This window comes from Melozone crissalis, unplaced genomic scaffold (assembly GCF_028551555.1).
Source record: "Melozone crissalis strain CALT ecotype California unplaced genomic scaffold, PUWL_Pcris_2 ptg000006l_1, whole genome shotgun sequence".
Lineage (NCBI taxonomy): Eukaryota > Metazoa > Chordata > Aves > Passeriformes > Passerellidae > Melozone > Melozone crissalis.
This window is the reverse complement of record NW_026535784.1, coordinates 26,244,660-26,264,625: the sequence shown is the minus strand read 5'-3', so window position 1 is coordinate 26,264,625 and position 19,966 is coordinate 26,244,660. Positions and strand designations below refer to the sequence as shown.

The window sequence follows — 19,966 nt, the reverse complement described above, 5'->3', positions numbered from 1 at the left end:
GTGGACCTCTGTTTTTTATGAGCTGAAATATTACATCACTAAGTATAGAAAAGAAACCTAGCAGGACTTGAATTTTTTTCACTCTTACTAAGTAGGGGCCTTTTCAGTGTACCAATTAATTTTGATAATTAGATATAAAGCAATCATTTTGGATGGACTAAGACAGTGCAGCCTTACTGCTTTCCATGAATCTGTCTTTTCCTTTCCTAGGTCCCCATCAGTGGTAAATGGTGCTATATTTGACTGAATGCTTTTCTGATTGTACAGCATTTTATCCTCTCTTTTTCAGAGACTTCATTTTTAGAGTCTTGGAATTTTACCATCTGTGGGGCAGGGCTTGGCACAAAGGCAGAACCTAACAACAATCTGAATTTTCAGACTTGCATTTCCCAGAGCTAGAAGGAGTTAAAGCGGCATAGAAGCAACACGTTAACATGGGATGGGGGTTCTGAGTGAATAGAAAGCTTTATAGGAGTCCTTCCCTTCTCAGAAGCCTGATACAAAATGGGTTAGCAGGAATAGGAAGAAAATCTTTCTGTTTTCCTTGGCTAAACAGCTGTCTCAAACCATGATCTAAGAGTGAAGACAGACTCAGAGGAGACGATCACATCTTGCAAAACCTCTTTACTCCTAAGCAGCACTCAAAATCTATATAGAACACAGATACTCCTGAGTTCTTAATAACACGCTAAACTTTGAGCAGCACAGCATTTTGGAACACAGTGGGTGTTACCTATCACCCCTGAATCTTCATTTACTGCTTTTTTGATAGACTGTTGCCATTTTTGCAAACAGGGAAGAGTGAAAATTCTAAACTTTATGTGCAATGATAAATTGAATTAATTTGTAAACTTCTCTCTTCAGATGGACTGAGGGTGAACCTTGTGGGAGAAGATTCCTATTTGGATTTCTCACTGACCTTGGAGAAAGGGCAGGTGGTATACTCTACCTTCTACTATTAATGGAAAATGTAGTTTTAGCACTTTTGCAAGATGCAGCATATTTGAGTCTTGCTGACAACTATACCAACTTTGTTCTTGCTCAGCTGGGATACACAGGGCTCAAATATACTTGTGCACATTTATAAAGGAATCTCAAATAAGTATCTTGAAAACAATTTTACTACCAGCTATGTCTTAAGGAAGCAGAATAAGGATGCAAAATGGCACATCAGATACACTCATACATACACATGCTAGCATAAAGTTTTAACTTCTATCTGATTGTGAGAATTATTTCTATAATAGCAAGATTACAGACTATAAGATTTCTTAAAATTGAAACACATCAAAAATCAAAGCAAAACCAGCAGGAAAATGTCCTAATGCAAACTGAATTATATTTTTAGGAGAAAATGTGAAAGACTCAGATGATACAACCTGAAAGTTAAATATAGTTTGGCAGATTGCCAGCCTCATTAGGCACACTTAAGGGGGATTTCTGTTATAATCTTATATAACTGATATGCACCCTATTAGAGCTATCTGCTACTATAAAAGCACAAAACCAATTACCATATCCAATATAAAGCAAAGGAACTACTTACTTAAAAAGAGGACAGAAAGCTAGAGCATTGCTGGAAAGAAATGTCTTCATTTTTAAAAGATTCTGATCATATAACTTTTTAATGTCATAAATAAGAAAAGAAATGCCAGAGTTTCTCCCCCATTCCTGTAAAAATTTTCCCCATCTTACCAGTTATCCTGATTTTTTCCTATTGATTTTCTCCATTAATTCCTGGTCTCCCCTCTAATTTTTCAGTCCCTTGAAGCAATTCTTGGCACTACAACATAGCCCCCCGTATGTCAGTATTGGCAGACAGGATACATCCAACAGCTGCTACATCCCTGCACCTCACTAAGACTTCACCTGCAAGGGCTCTGCCGCTTTCATCCTGGCTCCCACTCTTCTCCCTTTGTCCGTGCAGCACAGCAGGTCTTCTCTGGCTGGGGAGGCCAGCAAGTGCTGCCTTTACAGACCCAGTGCAGCTGCCTCTGTGCTCTCTGGAGCAGCCAGAAGAGGCTGCCCTGACAGCAGAGTGGAAAGAATGCTGCAGCATAGTGAAAACAAAACTCTTCAGTCTGACACCCTGGGACCACTCAAGCAGTGACCAGCGGCAGATGATCAGAACGGGGCTGCTCACAATGAAAGGGCTCCCCAGCTATTCGCTTACGTGTCACTCAAGGGCACAAGGATTATTTACTGCACTGTCACGAAAATGCTGCTCCCTTAGATTGCCAGCAGAACAAAACTGCACATTTCTACACTACCCTGATGACATGAGAACACTCCCCAAAAAATGCAGAGGTGTAAGATTTTTGCATATACACACAGATGTACATATGATTATTTGCACACACACACATATATACATATATATATAGTATGCATAAGCTTTATTTCAGAAATAAACCAAATGCAATTACCGTGCATCTCCAAAAGGGAAGAACTACAAGAGACACAAGAAAGACACAAAATTTTGGCTACTTCTAATTAAAACTAGAAACATGAGGTTGCCCAATTATGCTCCCATCAGCATTCTCCTTTTCGTCAACACACAATATTATATTCACAAGGCTGCTGATTACACACGCTCTATTCCAAATTATATAAGAGTAGAAGAATGTGAAAAACCCATTACCAACAATCAGTTCATTGTATGAGTTCATACACAGATTTCCCAGAATTTCCTACCGTTCTAATTGCTGTAGGGATTCCAGATTCATCTACTGGGCCAATCCCTGCATAATGTGGAGCTTTAATTACTGTGATTTTTTTTTCTTCTTCTGAGGATCTACAGATTGGTATTGTACTGGTGGTGGTGGTGGTGCCAACATTCTGAACATGCTGTGAGTATGTCTCTGTGGACTCTGTAAAGATAACATGACAGAAAATTGTGTAATGACAGAATAATCATACTTGGCAGTTAAAACATACTTTCCCATTTCAGTACACTGTACAAAGGCTGACAATCTTAATTGCATACATATACAATTTTTAAAAAGAAATATCATCTTAACTCAGGATTTGCACTACTTAATGTTACATTAACAGAATCATAAACTTATTTAAGGACCAGACAAACTATTAAACTCAGAATTAGAGTAGAAGTACTTTTTCACAATGTCTTGCTCAATAAAAAGAGAAAAAAACCCCACGAACATAGCAAAATCTATTGAGAAAGGTGCAGTAGCCTTTCTCCTATTAATCAAACTTTTGCACCTTTTCTACCTGTTCCTTGGAAACCAGTGACATTATTTCAAAACTTCCACTCACCAAGCCCAGCAAACTATAGAAAATTGCTGTTCTCTATGCACAGAAGACAGCCTTGCACAAAAACTTATGTCATACATGCTAAGAAACATGAAGTTTTGATGCACGAATATTTGTAAGAAAAAAATCCTGACATGCAGTGCTCTTCCCTTAACACGTGTTGAGATGTTTATGGGACTCCACGTATAAGCCATAAAAATGGTTTTTGGTAACCCAGCACCTGTAGAGCAATCTGATGATCCACCTACAGTAATTCAGGTGAAGTGTTCAATCTGCTACTATTTTATAGTGACCTGCAATATTTCTACCCTTCCCCTTCAAATCTTCCTTTATAACTAATGAAATTAATATATCACTATTACCATTTCCTTCTAAAATGCAGAACAAAACTTAAGGAACACCTCAGTGCTGGGATGTGACATGAAAATTTGTACTTCTGCAGACAATACACTCCTTCCTGTGTACAGGAAAAAGAGCCCTACTCCTTCAGGCAGCAGGTTTCAGTAAATTAGTGGGCTGCTATTACAAAGTCTCTATTTTGCAAATTCAGGTAAAGTGAGATGGTTCCACTGCAGAATAAATGAATGCAGGGAGTAAAAATATATGTTTTAACACTAATGGTGACAATAAAAATTGACTTTCATGTGGCATTAATATCCACTGATTATTCTGAAGAAAAATATGAGTTGTAATATGAGCCTCAGTGACTCCACAGTAAAAGGAGCTCCAGTGACTGAAAGCTCTAATTTTAATTTGTATATTTCTGCTCACTCCCATTGCAGTGCTGGATTTGGCATGGCTGTTTCAGCTGTTTACTCAAGTCTGAAATCCTGTAAATAATTCAGTGCTACACATATATGGCGAGGGGCAACTCTATGTGGCAAACGTCTGAATATTTGGAACTTTTTCCCAAAATGCATGATGTTAAATTTAGAAAACATTTTGGATTTGATCCTTCGTTCTTCATAGGCCTCAAACTGAGGCCACCAGGGGGTTTTTTACATGAGCAAAGAGAATTAAATCAGGCTCTTACTGTGGAACACTGAACTCTAGCATCATGCAAGAGTGAAAGTCTTGGGAAAATACATATGTCAAGTATATCCAAACCAGTACTGATAGATCTTTAAATCAGCAAACTGGAAGCACTCAAAAACTATAGAATTCTGGGATTTGGAGTAACCCATGTATACAGTTTTTGTACTTAATCACTATGATGACAGCAGCATTTGTCTAAGATGTCTCAGAGCAAGAACTGTCACCTAATTTCTCTGCAAGCACAAAAAAAATGTAAACTGTGGGACCACATTCAAGTTATTTTGCATGTATAATCTTTTCTAAATATGCACAACGCTGGTAGAAAAAGCAAGTAAATTATTCTCTTGGCAAAATGGGATAAGACTGGCAAAGAGCCCAAGGCTGATAGTACTTGGTTTGTGTTTAATTTTTAAATTAAAGATGCTCTAAAAAAATACATGAACAAGTTTGAGATTGATGTGGCTTTAGGTTTTTAACAGCCCAGAGCCTCTCCCTTTGTTGACAGTATTTCTGCTGAAGAATTAAGGAAGTTGTAGGGAGGAGCAAAGTACAAAGTGGGCCCTCAGTTTCTTACGGCAAAATGTGAAAGGGCTAGACATGTTGAGTGATTTTGATAGATGCCCTTTCCTTGGCAAAGCCAGTAGAAAATTGGCAAGAGGTTAGCTCACACACCTAGGTTATAAAACTTAACAGTAACTCCAGTTGAGGATCACTGCTGTACCTAACAATAAATGCTATTATGTTTTTGCATTTACTTCCCAAGGTAGATGAATAGACAATACCTTCATTATGGACCTGAAGCACTCTGCAATTGTTTGCAGCCTTTACCACATGAATCAGAATACATTGTGTAATGTATAAAACAAACATTCTGTGTGAGGCTTACCCATCATCCTGCCATGCTGCATGATAACAATGTTGGAATTGAGTGAAGCTGGTGGAGGGTAAGCTGAAGAAGGGGAAAAAGGCCTTTGAAAGTGACTCACTGGGCTGGCAGCAGTGCCAGAATTCCCATTCACTGTGATCTGAGCCTGAGAGAGACAAAACAATATCCCATTAAACTGCACACAAAGCTCTTTAACTGCAATCCCAAAGAAAGAGTGGTGCAAGACTGTCATCCACGCAACAATTCCCAGTTGTCAGGTACACAGCCATAATGGCATCTGCATTCACTGAAACACAAAACTTATCACAAGGGGAGCAGAGTGTGGCCCTTATATACCTTGTACCTCCCCTCTTCCCTCCTTGTGTGTGCTGGCTGTGATGCATGCTGTCTTGGGAAGGTGGCAGAGATCATGGTCAAGGCAATGAAGATGGCACAAACAAGGTCTGCAGATGTCTGACAGCAATATAAAATGAAGATGGCAGTAAAAGCTCCCAACACTGTGTGACAAAGGCTGTCTGCCACAGATCCCTCACACCAAGAGACATATTCCCTTAGTGCACATACTCAAGCACTATGGATATTAATGGGAACTTCTGTGCAGACTGAAGGGAAAAGTCTCATTAAGACTAGCTGAGAAGAGTGAAAAAAATTTCTTTAAAAAATGGAAGCCAGCTGGAGTGACTGTGACATGCTGATATGTAATCTATCAGAATAAAAATAAATAGCACCAATTAAAAAACCAACAACCCACAATCACAAAATGACAGAACAAAATCAAAATCAAAAGTGGGAGAGATGAGCAAACTGGAAAAAGCAGAAAGCATGTAAAGCCATTTAGACTTTAGTTACTAGAGGCACTTCACAAGAGGAAACTACCTGCCCCCAGGTTTAGAATCCCTGCACTGGGGCTGCATCACTTTTACAGGGAGTATTGAAAGAATCAAAACTGAGATGTTGAGAAAGCATTGAATGAAGTAAGAGAGTAGTGAATATTTCAGCAGAAAAGCAAGCAAAGCTCTCTGCAACATCTCCTTTAATGCAGAACTGTTCTTTAAATCTGAATTAGAAGAACTACAAAATTGTCTCAATTTTATATAACAAATGAACTAAAACATGCTGCAGATTTAAACACAAGACTACCTGAAGCAGCAAAGCATAAATAAAAACATATTAAAATGCATATTATTTTTACAAATAAAAACTAAATTATTCATGACCTTCTGTATGCATTTATATTTCAGAGATTACGGAATTGATTTGAAATTTTTAACATCTTGGCCTCCCATAGCCAAGGGAGAAAAACCATTTCTGGTTCCTATGCAGACATTATGTGAACTCCTATATGCATTCAGGGGTTTGTCATTTTAAGGATGTCTGTTTTCAGAAATGAGCTGAAAAGGTTCTGTCATGGTGATGTCTCCATTGAAAGTTTTGTGTGCAAATGTTTCCTCTCTTAATAAACTACAGAATCAAAAGTAAGATGGCTTTTCTTCCATGACCCTCTCCTGCAAAAAAACCCAGCTTTGGAGATGCAAGAACAGAGAAGTGACATAACTCAAAGACAGCATTTCAATGAAGGCATGTTTTCAGATAAGTTTTCAAACAGGCCAGTTATCTCTCCTGTTTCAGGTGTTCACCCATTCTCTTCTCCTACACATTATCTTTGGGAAAGCTTGTCTCTAGGGAAGGCAGGGTGCAACTACATGCAGAGCCTTACACCTTCTTACCTATTTACTATGGCTTTTGCTTCTCTGAGCAGAACTGGCATGAGTTCTTAGCAGACTCCTATGAATTTTTGTAATAAAAGACTGAGATATTCCAGAGAAGGACTTTACCAAATAGCTCAGTTAGACAGCAAGGCATTTACACTAAGTAGTACAAAATATCATGAAAACAGGACCCGCACAAGTAGTTGAAGGACATCAGTCATAAATGTGTACGTGGCATGTTCATGACATTTCTGGGTTTGCTTCTGAAGGTCTTAGGCAAGATCTCAGCTCAGTTATAATTTTTTAGTTTCTAATGATTTTCTCCTTGAGGAAAATGTCTGTGAAGGTGGCTATTTCATTTGTTCATCTGCTGCATCTTGCATGGCTTACAAGGTTAGCTATAGAAGACAGTTCAACAAAATTTCAAAAGCCTTTTCTTCCCTTGGAATAATTTGGTAGTTACTGACATTTCAATCTGAGAATGTGACACTTTAGGTCCAGGTGACCGAGTTTATTCCCAGATTTTACAAGGAAGTAAAATCCTTTTAGAGGTTTTTTCATTTCATGGATGCATTTTTAGCCATCTGTCCTTTCTCTGCAGAGAGTGGGAGATGATGACTTTTCTATACTGCAGAGTTGGGTTTTGCTAGCAGTTTAATTTCTGAGGGGTTCTTAGGACTACTTGGGGATTTTTGCTCTTTGGGTGAATGATTTTCATTTGGCTTTGTCCATTAACAGTGAACAAACATTATGGTCATCCCTGCCAAGTCTAAAAGAGAAAGTGATGGTCAGACCTGATCATTACATAGCCTTCTACTGGGAGAATAACCCAAAAAGAGACAGAAGGACCAACTGCTCACTTTAGCTTGCAAAAAATGATGCTCAAAGAAAACAAATGCAATTAGCTGACAATTTTAGAAGTAGGCTACAAGAAAACATAAACATTCCATGCTTCCCATAGCTAGTAAATGGTCATGTGGTGACTCTGTCTGACCAGTCTATACTTATTATGGTATATTTGGCTATAATGACTGTGTTTTATGCAAATTCACAGTAATGATTCTTAAAAAACCCCAGTGTTTTCAGAGCTGTGTTACAGAAGTTAAGAATTAAAGTTTTTACATGACTGCTATTAGTATTTTTTAGCAGCATCCAGAGCAATGACAACCAAACATTGGCTTTCCAGGTGACTATGTGCAAGGTTGGACTCAAAATACTTTTCAAAAATTATACACAAAGCTTAAAAAATATATATACTGTTTGTTCTTTTCAGGCTTGAAAATTACTGTATGCTGAACATATATGAACATATTTATACAAAGTTCCAACAGTGCTGTGACCCAGTAAAACTTTGGATTCAGAACATCTCTCAGTTTTGCAATTCAGCAATGAATTGCTCAATTTAAATGAAGGCTTTGTTCTGACTCATTTTAATCATGTGGATAATCTCAAAAGAAATCAAAAGTGATCTGGGTTTGACCCAGATTCCATACCTTCTTTCTCCCCATATATGAGTATACTAAGGTACAGAAAACTGAATGTATGTGTAAAGTGTCTAACTGCATACTGGTTTTTCCCTTGACTTAACCAAGAGAAAAGTAACAGTACACTTGAATAGTTCAAGATTATTTATGTAGTTCAGTCCTATAAGAAACTGTACTTAGGAAAGGAAAAGGTTAATTAGAGGAGAGAAAATCAGCTTTGTGCAGTCATCATGGCTGGGGAAAAAACGGCATTAAATACTGTGAAATTTAGTATGAATTTACAAATAACATTATTGAAGTCTGCATCTCAGGGTAAGTCAAAATGGTGGCAGTCCAGACTCCAAAAACCTGTAAACTGTTAACAATATTTTAAACAAATTTCTTCAAACTCCATGGAATGTTTGCTTTTACTACTTTGGAACAAGTATTTCTTGAATTTATTTTCTTTTAAGCAAAGCGTTTGATACACCTTAGCTGACCACACAACTGTGCAGCAATCATTTTGTGCTCCCAAATCTGCTATGCCAATGATTTTTTTTTTTTAACAACTGTTACAAAACACTGTCAGACTGTGACCATGGAAAATTACTACCAAAATACTTGTCTGTGTAATGGGATAACAGACAAGGTCGAACTCTGTTCCCCTCTGACAACCTGTTTGAACAAAATGGAGGAGGAAAAAAGGAAGCATAATTACATGAGAGGTGGCAGCAGTGTTGGTTAAGGTGGTGCCATCTGACACAGCAGACATCTGGCTCAGGGTTGGGGAAGGTGTTTCAGAGCAGTCAGTGGTATCATAGCTACAAGTCTGCAGCTCATCTAGGATGGCAGTGGAGCACTCGCTCAGCGTGCGCGAGGAGCACTCGCTCATGGCAGAGTCTGTGCTCACAGAGGCTGCTTCGCTCCTGTTCCTGGGGGCAGCACTGGCAGCAGCCAGGAACGGGCATTTGTAGGGACACTGGGACAGGGCTGGGCTCTGATCAAAGAGGGAAGGCAAAAAATCATCAAGCGTTGGCAAGGAATATGGTACTGGGTGGGTGCCACTGTCTGGTGAGAAAGAGGCTCTGTTAACTGGTACCACAGGAGAAGGAAGAGGCAGTGGAGAAGCTTCTGTTGTTGTTTGTCTGTGTGTCTGTGAAGCATTTACCTCCATCACAGGGGCAGTTACTTTCTGGTTTCCAAGCTGAGATTTGAGGGAAAAAAAATAAGAAAAGAAACAGATTACTTAATGAATAAAGAACTTTTCCCTTTGCCTCTTGCTGGGTGTAGGGGGATTACAGAAGTGTAAGGTTTTCAGCCACCCAAGGAAGTTCACATTTACAAAGATTAGGAAATAAATCAACCATGCTCTATATTAGAGTAGGACAACATGAAAGAAATGAATGCATAAAATACTAGTGGAAGCAATGCCAGAAACCATAGTGTGCTGAGGATGAATATTCATAATGTACTGCAATATTAATGATCTCCATTGTGCATTGAGGGGCTCACACTATTTTATTCTTCACATATATATGAGGCTAGAGAATGTCATGTCCATGTAATTTTCAAAGTAAAAATGTATCTGCAAGTCTGATCTCGGTAAATGTTACACTTATTTTGTCAAGGATAGGTATGATTTTGAAATTAACTGTAATATAAAGATGAGCAGGACTGCCAGATATACAGGCACACGCTTAATGACTATTCATATGATCTGCAAGTAATAGGTAGTAGAATTTTTTGCCTCTTGTGACTGAATACATCTTCTCCACTGCCGCTCTGATAAAAATATTTGGATGATCTTAAAATTTCCAAGCACCCTGGAAGCACCCTGTCACAACCTACTCTATAAAGTGTATGCATAGAAGTCTTTTCAACATTAGAGGACATAAGGATTGTTAGGGTAACTGGTATAAATCAGGGGAACAAAGACTGGGAACACAAGAACAGGACATACTGAAACAAAACATGCCAGTTTGGATTCAGCACAGTTCCTTAAAAGTAGAAGGGAACAGTCTCATGAGAGTGCTTCTGAAAACTGCCACACAATGTATGAGCTTTATGTTCTGTCATTTCAAATCAGTCACAGGGCACTCAGTTTAAACTAGCCCTGAAACTGGCTTTTTGCATCTGCAACTTCTTTTTGAACTAAAGCATGTTGGCATCTAGTATGTGTTAAACAGCTACACAAATCCTTCTATACTGCCTATTAAACCAAAAGCTTTCCATTAATTCCTAAGTATTCAAAATGCTGCCTACTTCAGCACTAAGGGTTTCACTGTTGATAGGGCTGAGGACATCTGAAATAGCTACTGGGAAAGTGTTTGGGATTTTAAATTTATGTAAAACAGAGGACAGGTAAGACACTATATGTAGTAAATACCACTACAAAAAGAAACATTCAGTCATCCATATCACCTTGTTATCAATAATATGGATATTTTCTATGCTTAGACTAGGCAGATGTCTTTAATCATTCAAAAAATGTTTCAAGCCATCAGATTAAAATGCCATTTTGGCATTTTAATCCAAAATCTGAAAATATCTTCTAAAGACCTTATGGAGGACTTGGAACACAACCCAGATTATGCTACTTACAAGAGGTCACTGGGGTTCCAGTTGCATAATTCTTGTTGAGATCAACTAGAATTTACACAAATAACTTTACTGAGGTCAATGGGACCATCCCTATGAATAAGAGTTACAGAAAAGAATCTTAAGGATGTGAACAGATATCTATTACTTGTTCCAATTGATTAAAAATAAATCTTTGGCATCATTGGATCTCTAGGGTACACAACAATAGGCAAAAGCTGCTGTTAAAATCTGCAGTCAAAACAGTGAAGAAACTTAGTCAAACAGCTTAAAATCCAAATCTTATTCACATCAATGTTTCAAATCTACAATTGAACACCCCCAAACTTAATCTCTTCATAGAGGAGATCTGAACAGATTACCTCTTAATTAAAATAATCAGTAACTGAGTGTATGACTGTAAAAGGACACAGTATTTTCATAGAGAACTAATTTGCCAATGGAAACTTCAAAAGAACAATGGAATACTATTAAAAATAATGTCATGAAAAATTAGGATGATTATACAGCATAATATATTTAAGATGTTAGCATTTACATACACATATAAGAAACTGTAATTTCACCACACAGGTACATAAAGGGGAGACAGAATTATCATTCATGATGATTTTCATCATCTATGTCATCAGATCATCATATCAAGATCTCCAGCAAAAGACAAGAACCAGGAGATCATACTGTAATTATGAGGCAGGGCCAAAAAGAAGCTTTGACATTCTTGAGACCACTTATCCTCTCAGCATCCCCAGAAGAAAAGTTACATATGACTCAGCCAAAATGTGTAAATTAATCTCTATTTGTTAAAATAACAGGAAATCTTGGGGAGTTACGAAATCTAGTAAACCTTCTGGCTCTGAACTGAGGAGATTTCTTGCATTCTTGAGAAAAGAAGGGATGGACAACACAAGGACAGATATTCAGGGTGCATCCAGAGAGCTAATGAAACTGAGATTTAAAAGAATTTAATTCATTGTGATTGACAAATAATAGCTGATTTCATCAAGTCAAGTTATTAAAAAGAATATAAAGTTGTTATTCTTACAATGCAGACAGAAGGAATGCAGCAATTCTAGGGGCTGATTCCCAACATGAAGCTTCTTGGCTTTATAGAGTAGAACTTCTATTCTGCCTGGCTCTAAAATACTTTCATATATATAATCATCTCTCTGGGAAAGAGTGGCTGAAATTGTGATTTAAAACAGCCTTGTTTTTGAAAACTGATTTACATCACTTAAAAAAACGGAATGTTGGTAATCTCAAACACATACAAGTGGCTACTACTGATCCACATTTTTCACTGTGCATGCAATCTCAGCTATGAATCATATTTTCTCATATTTTTCACTGTGAAAAATATGAGAAAGACAAGGCTGAAGGCATTTCAGAAAACTTTTAATACTGGTTCCATCCAGCATGCTTCAGATTAGGTTTGTTATGGATATAGCAGCAGAAATGCTAGCAGAAGTCAGGCAGATTAAATGCCCAACAAATACTTGATCGATTAAAATGATGAAAAACCAGCTAGACGGTGGCTGTCTTGGGTTGTGGAGCAACACTTGAAAGACAGATAAATGTCATCAGTCTTGATGTGAATTGAAGGTCTGAAGAGCAGCCTTTGCTGCAGCCATCTGCTGGTCCTTTGAAATGCTTCTTTTCCATCAAATAGTAAAATGTCAGGCCTGAAGAGCACAGCTGGTATCCAATTCATATAAAGTAAACAGGTGACCCCAGTATGGGTCTCAAAATCAGTCATCTCTTGTTTTAATGCAAGATATGTGGGGACTGGTGTGAAATTAATGACACCAGAGTCCTGGCCTTGCTTCAACAGTCAAGACACAGATAAGGAGACTCAGAGATAAGTGAATAAATTCATTGTGTTAATACATAGCAGAGTTTAGTAATCAACAATCAAATTACACCCATACATTTGCGTAAATGGGTAAAAATACCTCTATTTTTAATTATCAAAAGCTGATTTCAAACTAATGCTGCAAATTATATTCCAATGCTCATTTTTCTGCCTAGCCCTCTTATTCTTAACTCAGTATAAGATGTAGTTCAGCCCTTGTTTAAAGCAATACTAGTGATGCAGAACCTAAAATGAAAAATACATGCTCAATTTTCTTTGCTTCACATCTGTCCCCAGAATGCTGAAACCAGTTTTCTCTTTCTTCCATATCACTCTACATATTGTCAATACCTAAAACTCAGAAATGTACCAGATGAATTGATTTAGATTTTTTTTTTAAATTCTGTGTTTATTTTCCTTGATGCACATTTCTACAGCTATAAGGCTGTCAAAAGAAACACTTTCATAAACATCTGCTATAGATGTTTTACTCCTCCAGGACATCAGGACTAAACCAAGTGTTCAACTCATCTGGGGAATTCAAGTAACAAAAAAAATGCTTTGCAACCTTAGTTTCAGAGCGTGATATCTGGAACACCATGACGCTTAGGAACCCAAGAACAAAGCAATTAAAAAAAATCAGGTGATTATTTCTGAAGATGCAGTTCAGAATTCTTCATCAGTTTATAACTTCTTCTTATAAGAAACTTAGACAATGAAATTTACCTCTACTGGTTTCATACCAGCAAATACAAATTTCTCTGTTGAGATAGATACAGTTATTGCTCCTGTATCTGCAGTATGGTACAAAGGAGCAGCATCTCTTGAGACTGCAATAATGTAACAATACTGAGTAACCTGAATGCTTCTATTTTCATATATACTTTTAAGGGGTTTAACCTTTCTCTGAGTAGGAGTGTTTACAAAATGTCACTCAGTGAGTCATAGCACACTTCTGCTTGCTCCTAAAGCTTCAACAGATAAGCAAATATCAGTGAAATTCAGTGCCAATAGGAGCACAAACAGCAAGATACATTAACCTGGACCACACAAGCTCCCTCTGGGCTCTGTATTTCCATACTTTGTGACAAAATACATTTGTACACGTTGGCTAGACACAGATAACCCACATGCACAGTATTTCTTCTTTACTACCTCTTAAGAAGAGATAATTACCTGATCTTACCTCATTCTCCTTCACATACATAAATCCATACGCAGAGGGAGAGTTGAACCTTTCTATGTGTATTTGTTTTTTGAGAGTTTCTCTGGCAGCTTTAAACACTGCTGCCAGGCCTAATCTACAGTCTGAGAGCATCCTCTGAGGACACAGCTTGACATACAACCTATAAGCTGCAGGTAAAAAAGTATTTTAACTCCTACACAAAGTCCTGTAGAGCTTGCAGATCTAAAATAATTTAAAAAATGAAAATACCATTCTGCATGAAAGTTAATTTTCTATGTGAGAGAAATTGTGACCTTTGCAAATACTATGATATATAGCACTAAAGGGATCTTAATATTTGGCATTAGCTAGAACAGTTTCAAGGTCTTAAACTGAGATCTGAGTCAGAAAATAAATATTTTTTAAACATATTGCTGCAGCCTTTATTTCTAATCTTAGTTCATGGCATCTTCATTTTGGGAACTCACCTGATGCAGATTTTTACACCATCTCACATGCTGATTGTATTCTAGTTTTAGGTATGTATTTTAATAAGGAGCTACAAAACCCACTGGCTCCACCACTCAGTTGTGATGCCAAATACACTCCCCTTCATTAGAGTTTATTTTAAAACTGAACACCACAGAAAATGTCAGCTGCATTTTGCAGATAAGAGATCCATAAAGGGATACAGCTTGAAAAGATGGCTACATGCCTTAATGATCTCTGTGATCAAGTGAAATTTTTCTCCTTTTATTCAGAGCAACCCAGTCACTAAATTTCTGATAGTGCTTCCCACATCCTGAAATCAAGGAGAAAGCAGAAAACTAAGTGCAGAATTGCCAAATAAGCCACAGATACTTTTCTGATTTTTTCAGCTTGAAGTGAAACTAAACAAGATTCTAAATTAATGTGATTCTAAATTAATGCAAAATGTGTTTTGACTTCTAAAATTCTAAAATACCAGCTAGAAGATGAATTATTTTTAGCTTTTTGATTCAACTTTGAGTATTATTCTTAATCATAAAAAGGTATTTCCCCTAATCCTTATTAGCTATCATACTTTCTGTTTGAGAGATTGATCTGCCCATATATAATGCATCATATTCTAAGAGGCTGAGCAACTATTTTTAAGTGAAAAGATAACAGATGCAAAAGTTGAATTGGCCACACCTACACCTGTTCTGCTGTTTGACAGTATCCTTTGATGCTCATATTTAAAAGACTTGCAATATCTTCATATCTATCCTATCTACCAGAAAAAGCTGTGGCTCAGCTTTCCTTACTGTTTCTGACATGGATTCTTTACTCTGGCTCTTGCTTGAACTAACTTGTCTTACCTGACAAAAATCATTGAGTAGCAGACTGGTTCTTCTAAAGGGTAAAGCAACTTGTTTTTCTCAAAATGTTCTAAATTTTATGCAGCCTAAAAGAAGGATTTAAGATGACAGATTTGTGTCTAGTCTTGAGAAGGAAAAATGTGGTTAATGTTTCTGTGCTCCTATTTTTCAATGGAGAGAATTCAAAAGGAGCATTGCAGATTGTTGCCATATAATTTACCAGAGCTCTGTTCTGATCAAAAATTTTACTTGGCATTTGAAGGGGGACACAGACATATCACAACCTTAAAACTACCCTGTTTTTAATGCAGATACTTATGTCTTCCAGAGTAGAAACCTGGTTAAAGGTGATGCTCTGAAAGAACCTCAGTCTGGAAAAGCAGAGGTGTTACTGCTATTGACAACAGGGCTGTAAATGGACTTTTTAATTTACAGGATAGTGCTGTATTTACTTCAGAGTAGCCTCAATGATTTCAGCAGAACTACATGAACACAAATAGGCCATGATGGGATTTTCCCTCAGACAAAGCTTTGAGGCAGACATGCCTAGACCTACAGCAATCTGGACATCTATTTCAAACACAGATAAACTGTTATATTGGTAGATATACTGGAATAATTATCTTTTTAAATAGAAAAATCCTAATGTGGCTAGGTAAAGCAGAGCAGAAATTACAAAGCCTAGTATGTATTCACTGCTGCTTTCTTGTGACCAGGCTTATTTTATTTGACTTAGGGAGTTCCTGAATGGTGGCAAACCCTGCTCAGACTCCTCTGGTCCTACACTGATCCTCCAACTCCTCCTAGGTGAGATTAGCATAGTTAAAGAATTTTCATTTCAGTAGGTGTAAGGTATAGAGGAAACAGATGGACCTAGAAGTTCAGTGCCCCGTGATATACCATATGGAGGTTGTTGACAAAGAATTTACAGACCCATTTTCTTTAAAAAGCTCTGTTGCACAGGACACATAGGAAATGCCAGTGTCCAACCTTGCAGAAAGCACTGACTGACAAAATGTACTTTTTGTGGCCCTAGAAAACTGACAGAGCCGCATTTAACTCCCCCCAACCCAACCCTACTATCCATACTTGATCCTTCCAGCATCTATGGCAGCATAACTCTCTAATGCAACCCTCTCTAGGAAGAGCCACTTGAGCTAATTAGTACACTAATTTCCTATGTTGTGCTTGCACTCTGTAAAGTGCTCACAGAGGAACAAAGAAGTCTGCCTTCCATCTCAGCTAAGTATATTTTTTTTCCAATAACCTTCCAAAACCTTCAGTTTTTGTTCATTTCTGTTTTGGTGCATGTTACAGGTAGTTTTACCCAGAAAACACAAGATCTAACTTTGGCAAAGTAAGTATAACTAAACAGATGGTTATTAAGTGATTCATGAAGATCTAAAATAAAAGATGGAAAAATTAAATATACCACATGGCATTCTGCAGCCTGTGAAGAAGGAAGAACTGTAGACTTTTGTCCCAAATCCTTTGAAGACATCTTTGAAGTGTCTGGAGAAATACTAGGTGGATGATCTTGGATTTCAGGCTCTGCTTTATTGTCAGGGGTGGGAACTATCTGAACGGAAAGAGATGCTGTGTGTATCTCAGGCATGGGGTTACAGGCAGGTGAGACAGGCCTCTGTGACAACACTGGCTCTTCACCAGGCTTGGGCTGTTGCTGGGAATGACAAGGAATGCCACTCGCTGGCTCACGGGTCCGGGTTAATTTCAGGGTGGATATTTTACGTTTTTGAGACTGCTGCCTCTGGCCTTGATGGAGAGTGGTGCTAATGCCAGCTCCCGTGCCTGTGTCTGCACTGGAGACTGAGGGCAGGGGTTTAATGATTTTCTGTGCATAGGACACACTTGTGTTAGATACTTGGGAAGACATTGTCTCCTGCACAAACGTCTCACTAGTGAAATAGGCAGTATCTGAGAGGAGGTGCTTAGCTGGGCCAGCAGTTCCTGCCTGGAGATTAATCTCGTTCTCGGGATTAGTTACTCTTGCTTTCCGAAAGCTTTCTTTTCTAGGAGGTGGCAGAGGTGCCTTATTTGCCAAAAGCATCCACACACAGCAAAATAACATTGAAGAAGAAACAGAAAGAAAGTAAATGTTAGTAGGAGACTCAGTTCAGTTTTACTTTTATATTTAAACAAAGGAACTAGCAAATTAAAGGGCTTCATCTCAACATTGCTAAAGTCAATGAACAACTAAATTGGTCAGGTTCCCACCACCATTTCCTGTGCAACTTCTGTTTAAAAAGCCACATATTCCATTTGCTCAGACCAAAGTGGAATCAGAAAGGATCAGAAGGAAGCCCACAGTCATTCATTTTCTTTTAAAAAACCAATTCTTACACTGAAAAAGAATTATTGCTGTGAAAGCATTCAGGTATGTGAGTACTCCATGATCTTAGATAGAAAGCAATTATTCACAGGTAACACACATATATAAAACACAGAGCCTCTTAGTCTTTTGAATTAAAATAGTACCAGAGAATATTAAAATTGGTATGCTGACTTTTTTTTTGACAGATTAAGATGTTTCTAAGTGTGGAGGTGGTATTTTGTTTATGTTGTGTGTTTTTTTGCTTGATTGGTTTTTTTTGTTTCTGTTTTTAGTATGCTCTAATGACATTGTTCTGCAAAACAGGCAGAAGCATTTTCTACCATATAATTAATACATCTTAATCCTCAGGTATTTTGATGACTGGTGCATTTTTCCAAGTGTAAACTGTTCATAAATATTCTTTGAAGTCTGGGAACATTCCTAGAAAGCTTTTACTTGTGTATGACCTAGTTTTATTTAGCTGTCTTGCTCACTGAAAGCAATTTCTGGTAATTAACCTGGGGGCACACAGCCTGTGTGCAGTATGCTTTATCTATGCAGCAAACCAGCCTTTAGTGACCCACTTGAGCAGGTGATTCACACTGTCTGTAAGACATCAGACAATGTTTCACAGAGGTATCCCATCCATATGTGCTAACCCCCAGCAGCGGTGCAGCATTAAATGTGGTGTGTCCAGTTTTACCTGAGTTGGGGATTTTTTATCCTGTAGGTTTGGCCGCACGCTCCTGAAGCCTTTTGCTGAAAGAGATGAGCTGCTAGCATCCCCATTCAGCGCCTCTCTGCTGCCATCATTGTAAGATCGCCAAGCTTTTGCAAATAGAAAAGAATGAAACCATTTTTTGGGTGTGATTAGTACATCTGCACTGCTCTCAACACAGCAACCCAGCTACTAAACAAGCTGCACAACTGACAGTGATGCTGTTTTACCATGGAAGTTATAAGAACATGGCTAAAGCTGCCACTCTACAAAATATTAATCTTTAAAAATTCAGAGAATTTAAGCATTGACAACAGTTCTGGTGTTGGGCAGGCAGACATCTTCCCACAATTTTCATACAGACTATGGATTTTTAACCTTGAGAGTCCTTTTGAGGTGCTGGTGCTTCAGCTCCTGTATAAATCAGGCTCAAGTTTCTTCACTTTCACATTACATTCTTGAACTTCATGGCTGTGTTAGATTTTGAAAAACATCTCAACTCATGTAAGGTTAGCTGGTCATGGCAGTTTCAAAAGATTTCCACCACAGTACCCTAGTTGTTCCAATAGTGTTCCAATCTTATTGCAAAATCTAAATTACACCTCTATTTTTCCTACGAACCATGTTTTTTTTTTCTCTATCCTCAGACCTGGAATGCCCTCAAAGCGTTGGCCAAACATAGAGGGAGATGTTGAAGACAAAATACTGTAAGAGGCTGGGAAAAGTGACACATTATGTGAGCAGGCTGCTAAGTGAAGGTGGGCAGAACTTGCAATCCTGAGTAAGGCACTAAAAAGGAAATAGCAAGTACCACTGAACGGTGCCACAGTGATGAAGCTAAAGGTGGCAAATTAGCAGCCTGCTTTTTTCCCACACATTTCATTTTTCTGACAACATATTCTGTGTTACATGAAATAACTGCTTTCAAATGAACCCTGAATCTGAGGTCTTAATCATTAACAATTAGAATCACCTGATTTCAGAGGTGCTTTCCTTGAAGAATGAGGAAGTATGGAATAATGAAATCAAATAAATAGAAGATTATTGCAATTCATCCACTTACATGGCATTACACTGATACATAAATAATACAGTGGTTCATTTACCTGAATCCGGAGACTGAGAATCAGATCCTGAAAAAGAAATATCCAATATTAATTTGTGCTAGAAATAAATCAAATTTGCAAAAAAACACACAGAAGTATTGATAAGAAGCAGTTCTGCCTGTCTAATGAATATTTAGTATGTTTTACTTGTTATGAATATTTTTAGGTAAACAGTCTTCATAAATTATTTTTTAGAACTAATCTAGCTTCTGACAATCATTTTAAAACAACACTCAGATTCCTTTCCTTGAGAAGAGATTTTGAATGAAGTTTCAATAAAAAGTTTGTAATAAGCAAAACTTCTTTTTCATGTTTTGTTATCTTGAAAAAAATACAGGGGGCGTGAGACCCAAAACACATATCAAGAGCAAAATTAATTTACTAATTTATGAATTTACAAATATAATTAAATTTTTCCTAAGTACTCCTGATTTTTTTCATGAATGACTACTAAACACAGGCAGAGAGGAATTAAGAACACTCTTTAAA

The 19,966-nt window shown here is 37.7% G+C and overlaps 1 protein-coding gene across 9 annotated transcripts in view; it reads right to left on the bottom strand.

The window, feature by feature from the left end:
• SORBS2 (sorbin and SH3 domain containing 2) overlaps positions 1-19,966 on the bottom strand; it is a 144,991-nt gene that overhangs the window by 51,133 nt on the left and 73,892 nt on the right. For 7 of the 9 annotated variants that reach the window (XM_054295669.1, XM_054295670.1, XM_054295674.1 and 4 more), the window contains 4 exons: positions 19,478-19,504; positions 18,357-18,481; positions 5,195-5,339; positions 2,695-2,870 (listed from right to left, as the gene is read on the bottom strand). In XM_054295669.1, coding sequence (XP_054151644.1) covers positions 2,695-2,870; positions 5,195-5,339; positions 18,357-18,481; positions 19,478-19,504 — 473 coding nt within the window. Of the gene's footprint in view, positions 1-2,694; positions 2,871-5,194; positions 5,340-9,084; positions 9,571-16,753; positions 17,372-18,356; positions 18,482-19,477; positions 19,505-19,966 lie in introns of all 9 variants that reach the window. The other 2 variants (XM_054295667.1, XM_054295668.1) reach the window with 1 other exon arrangement.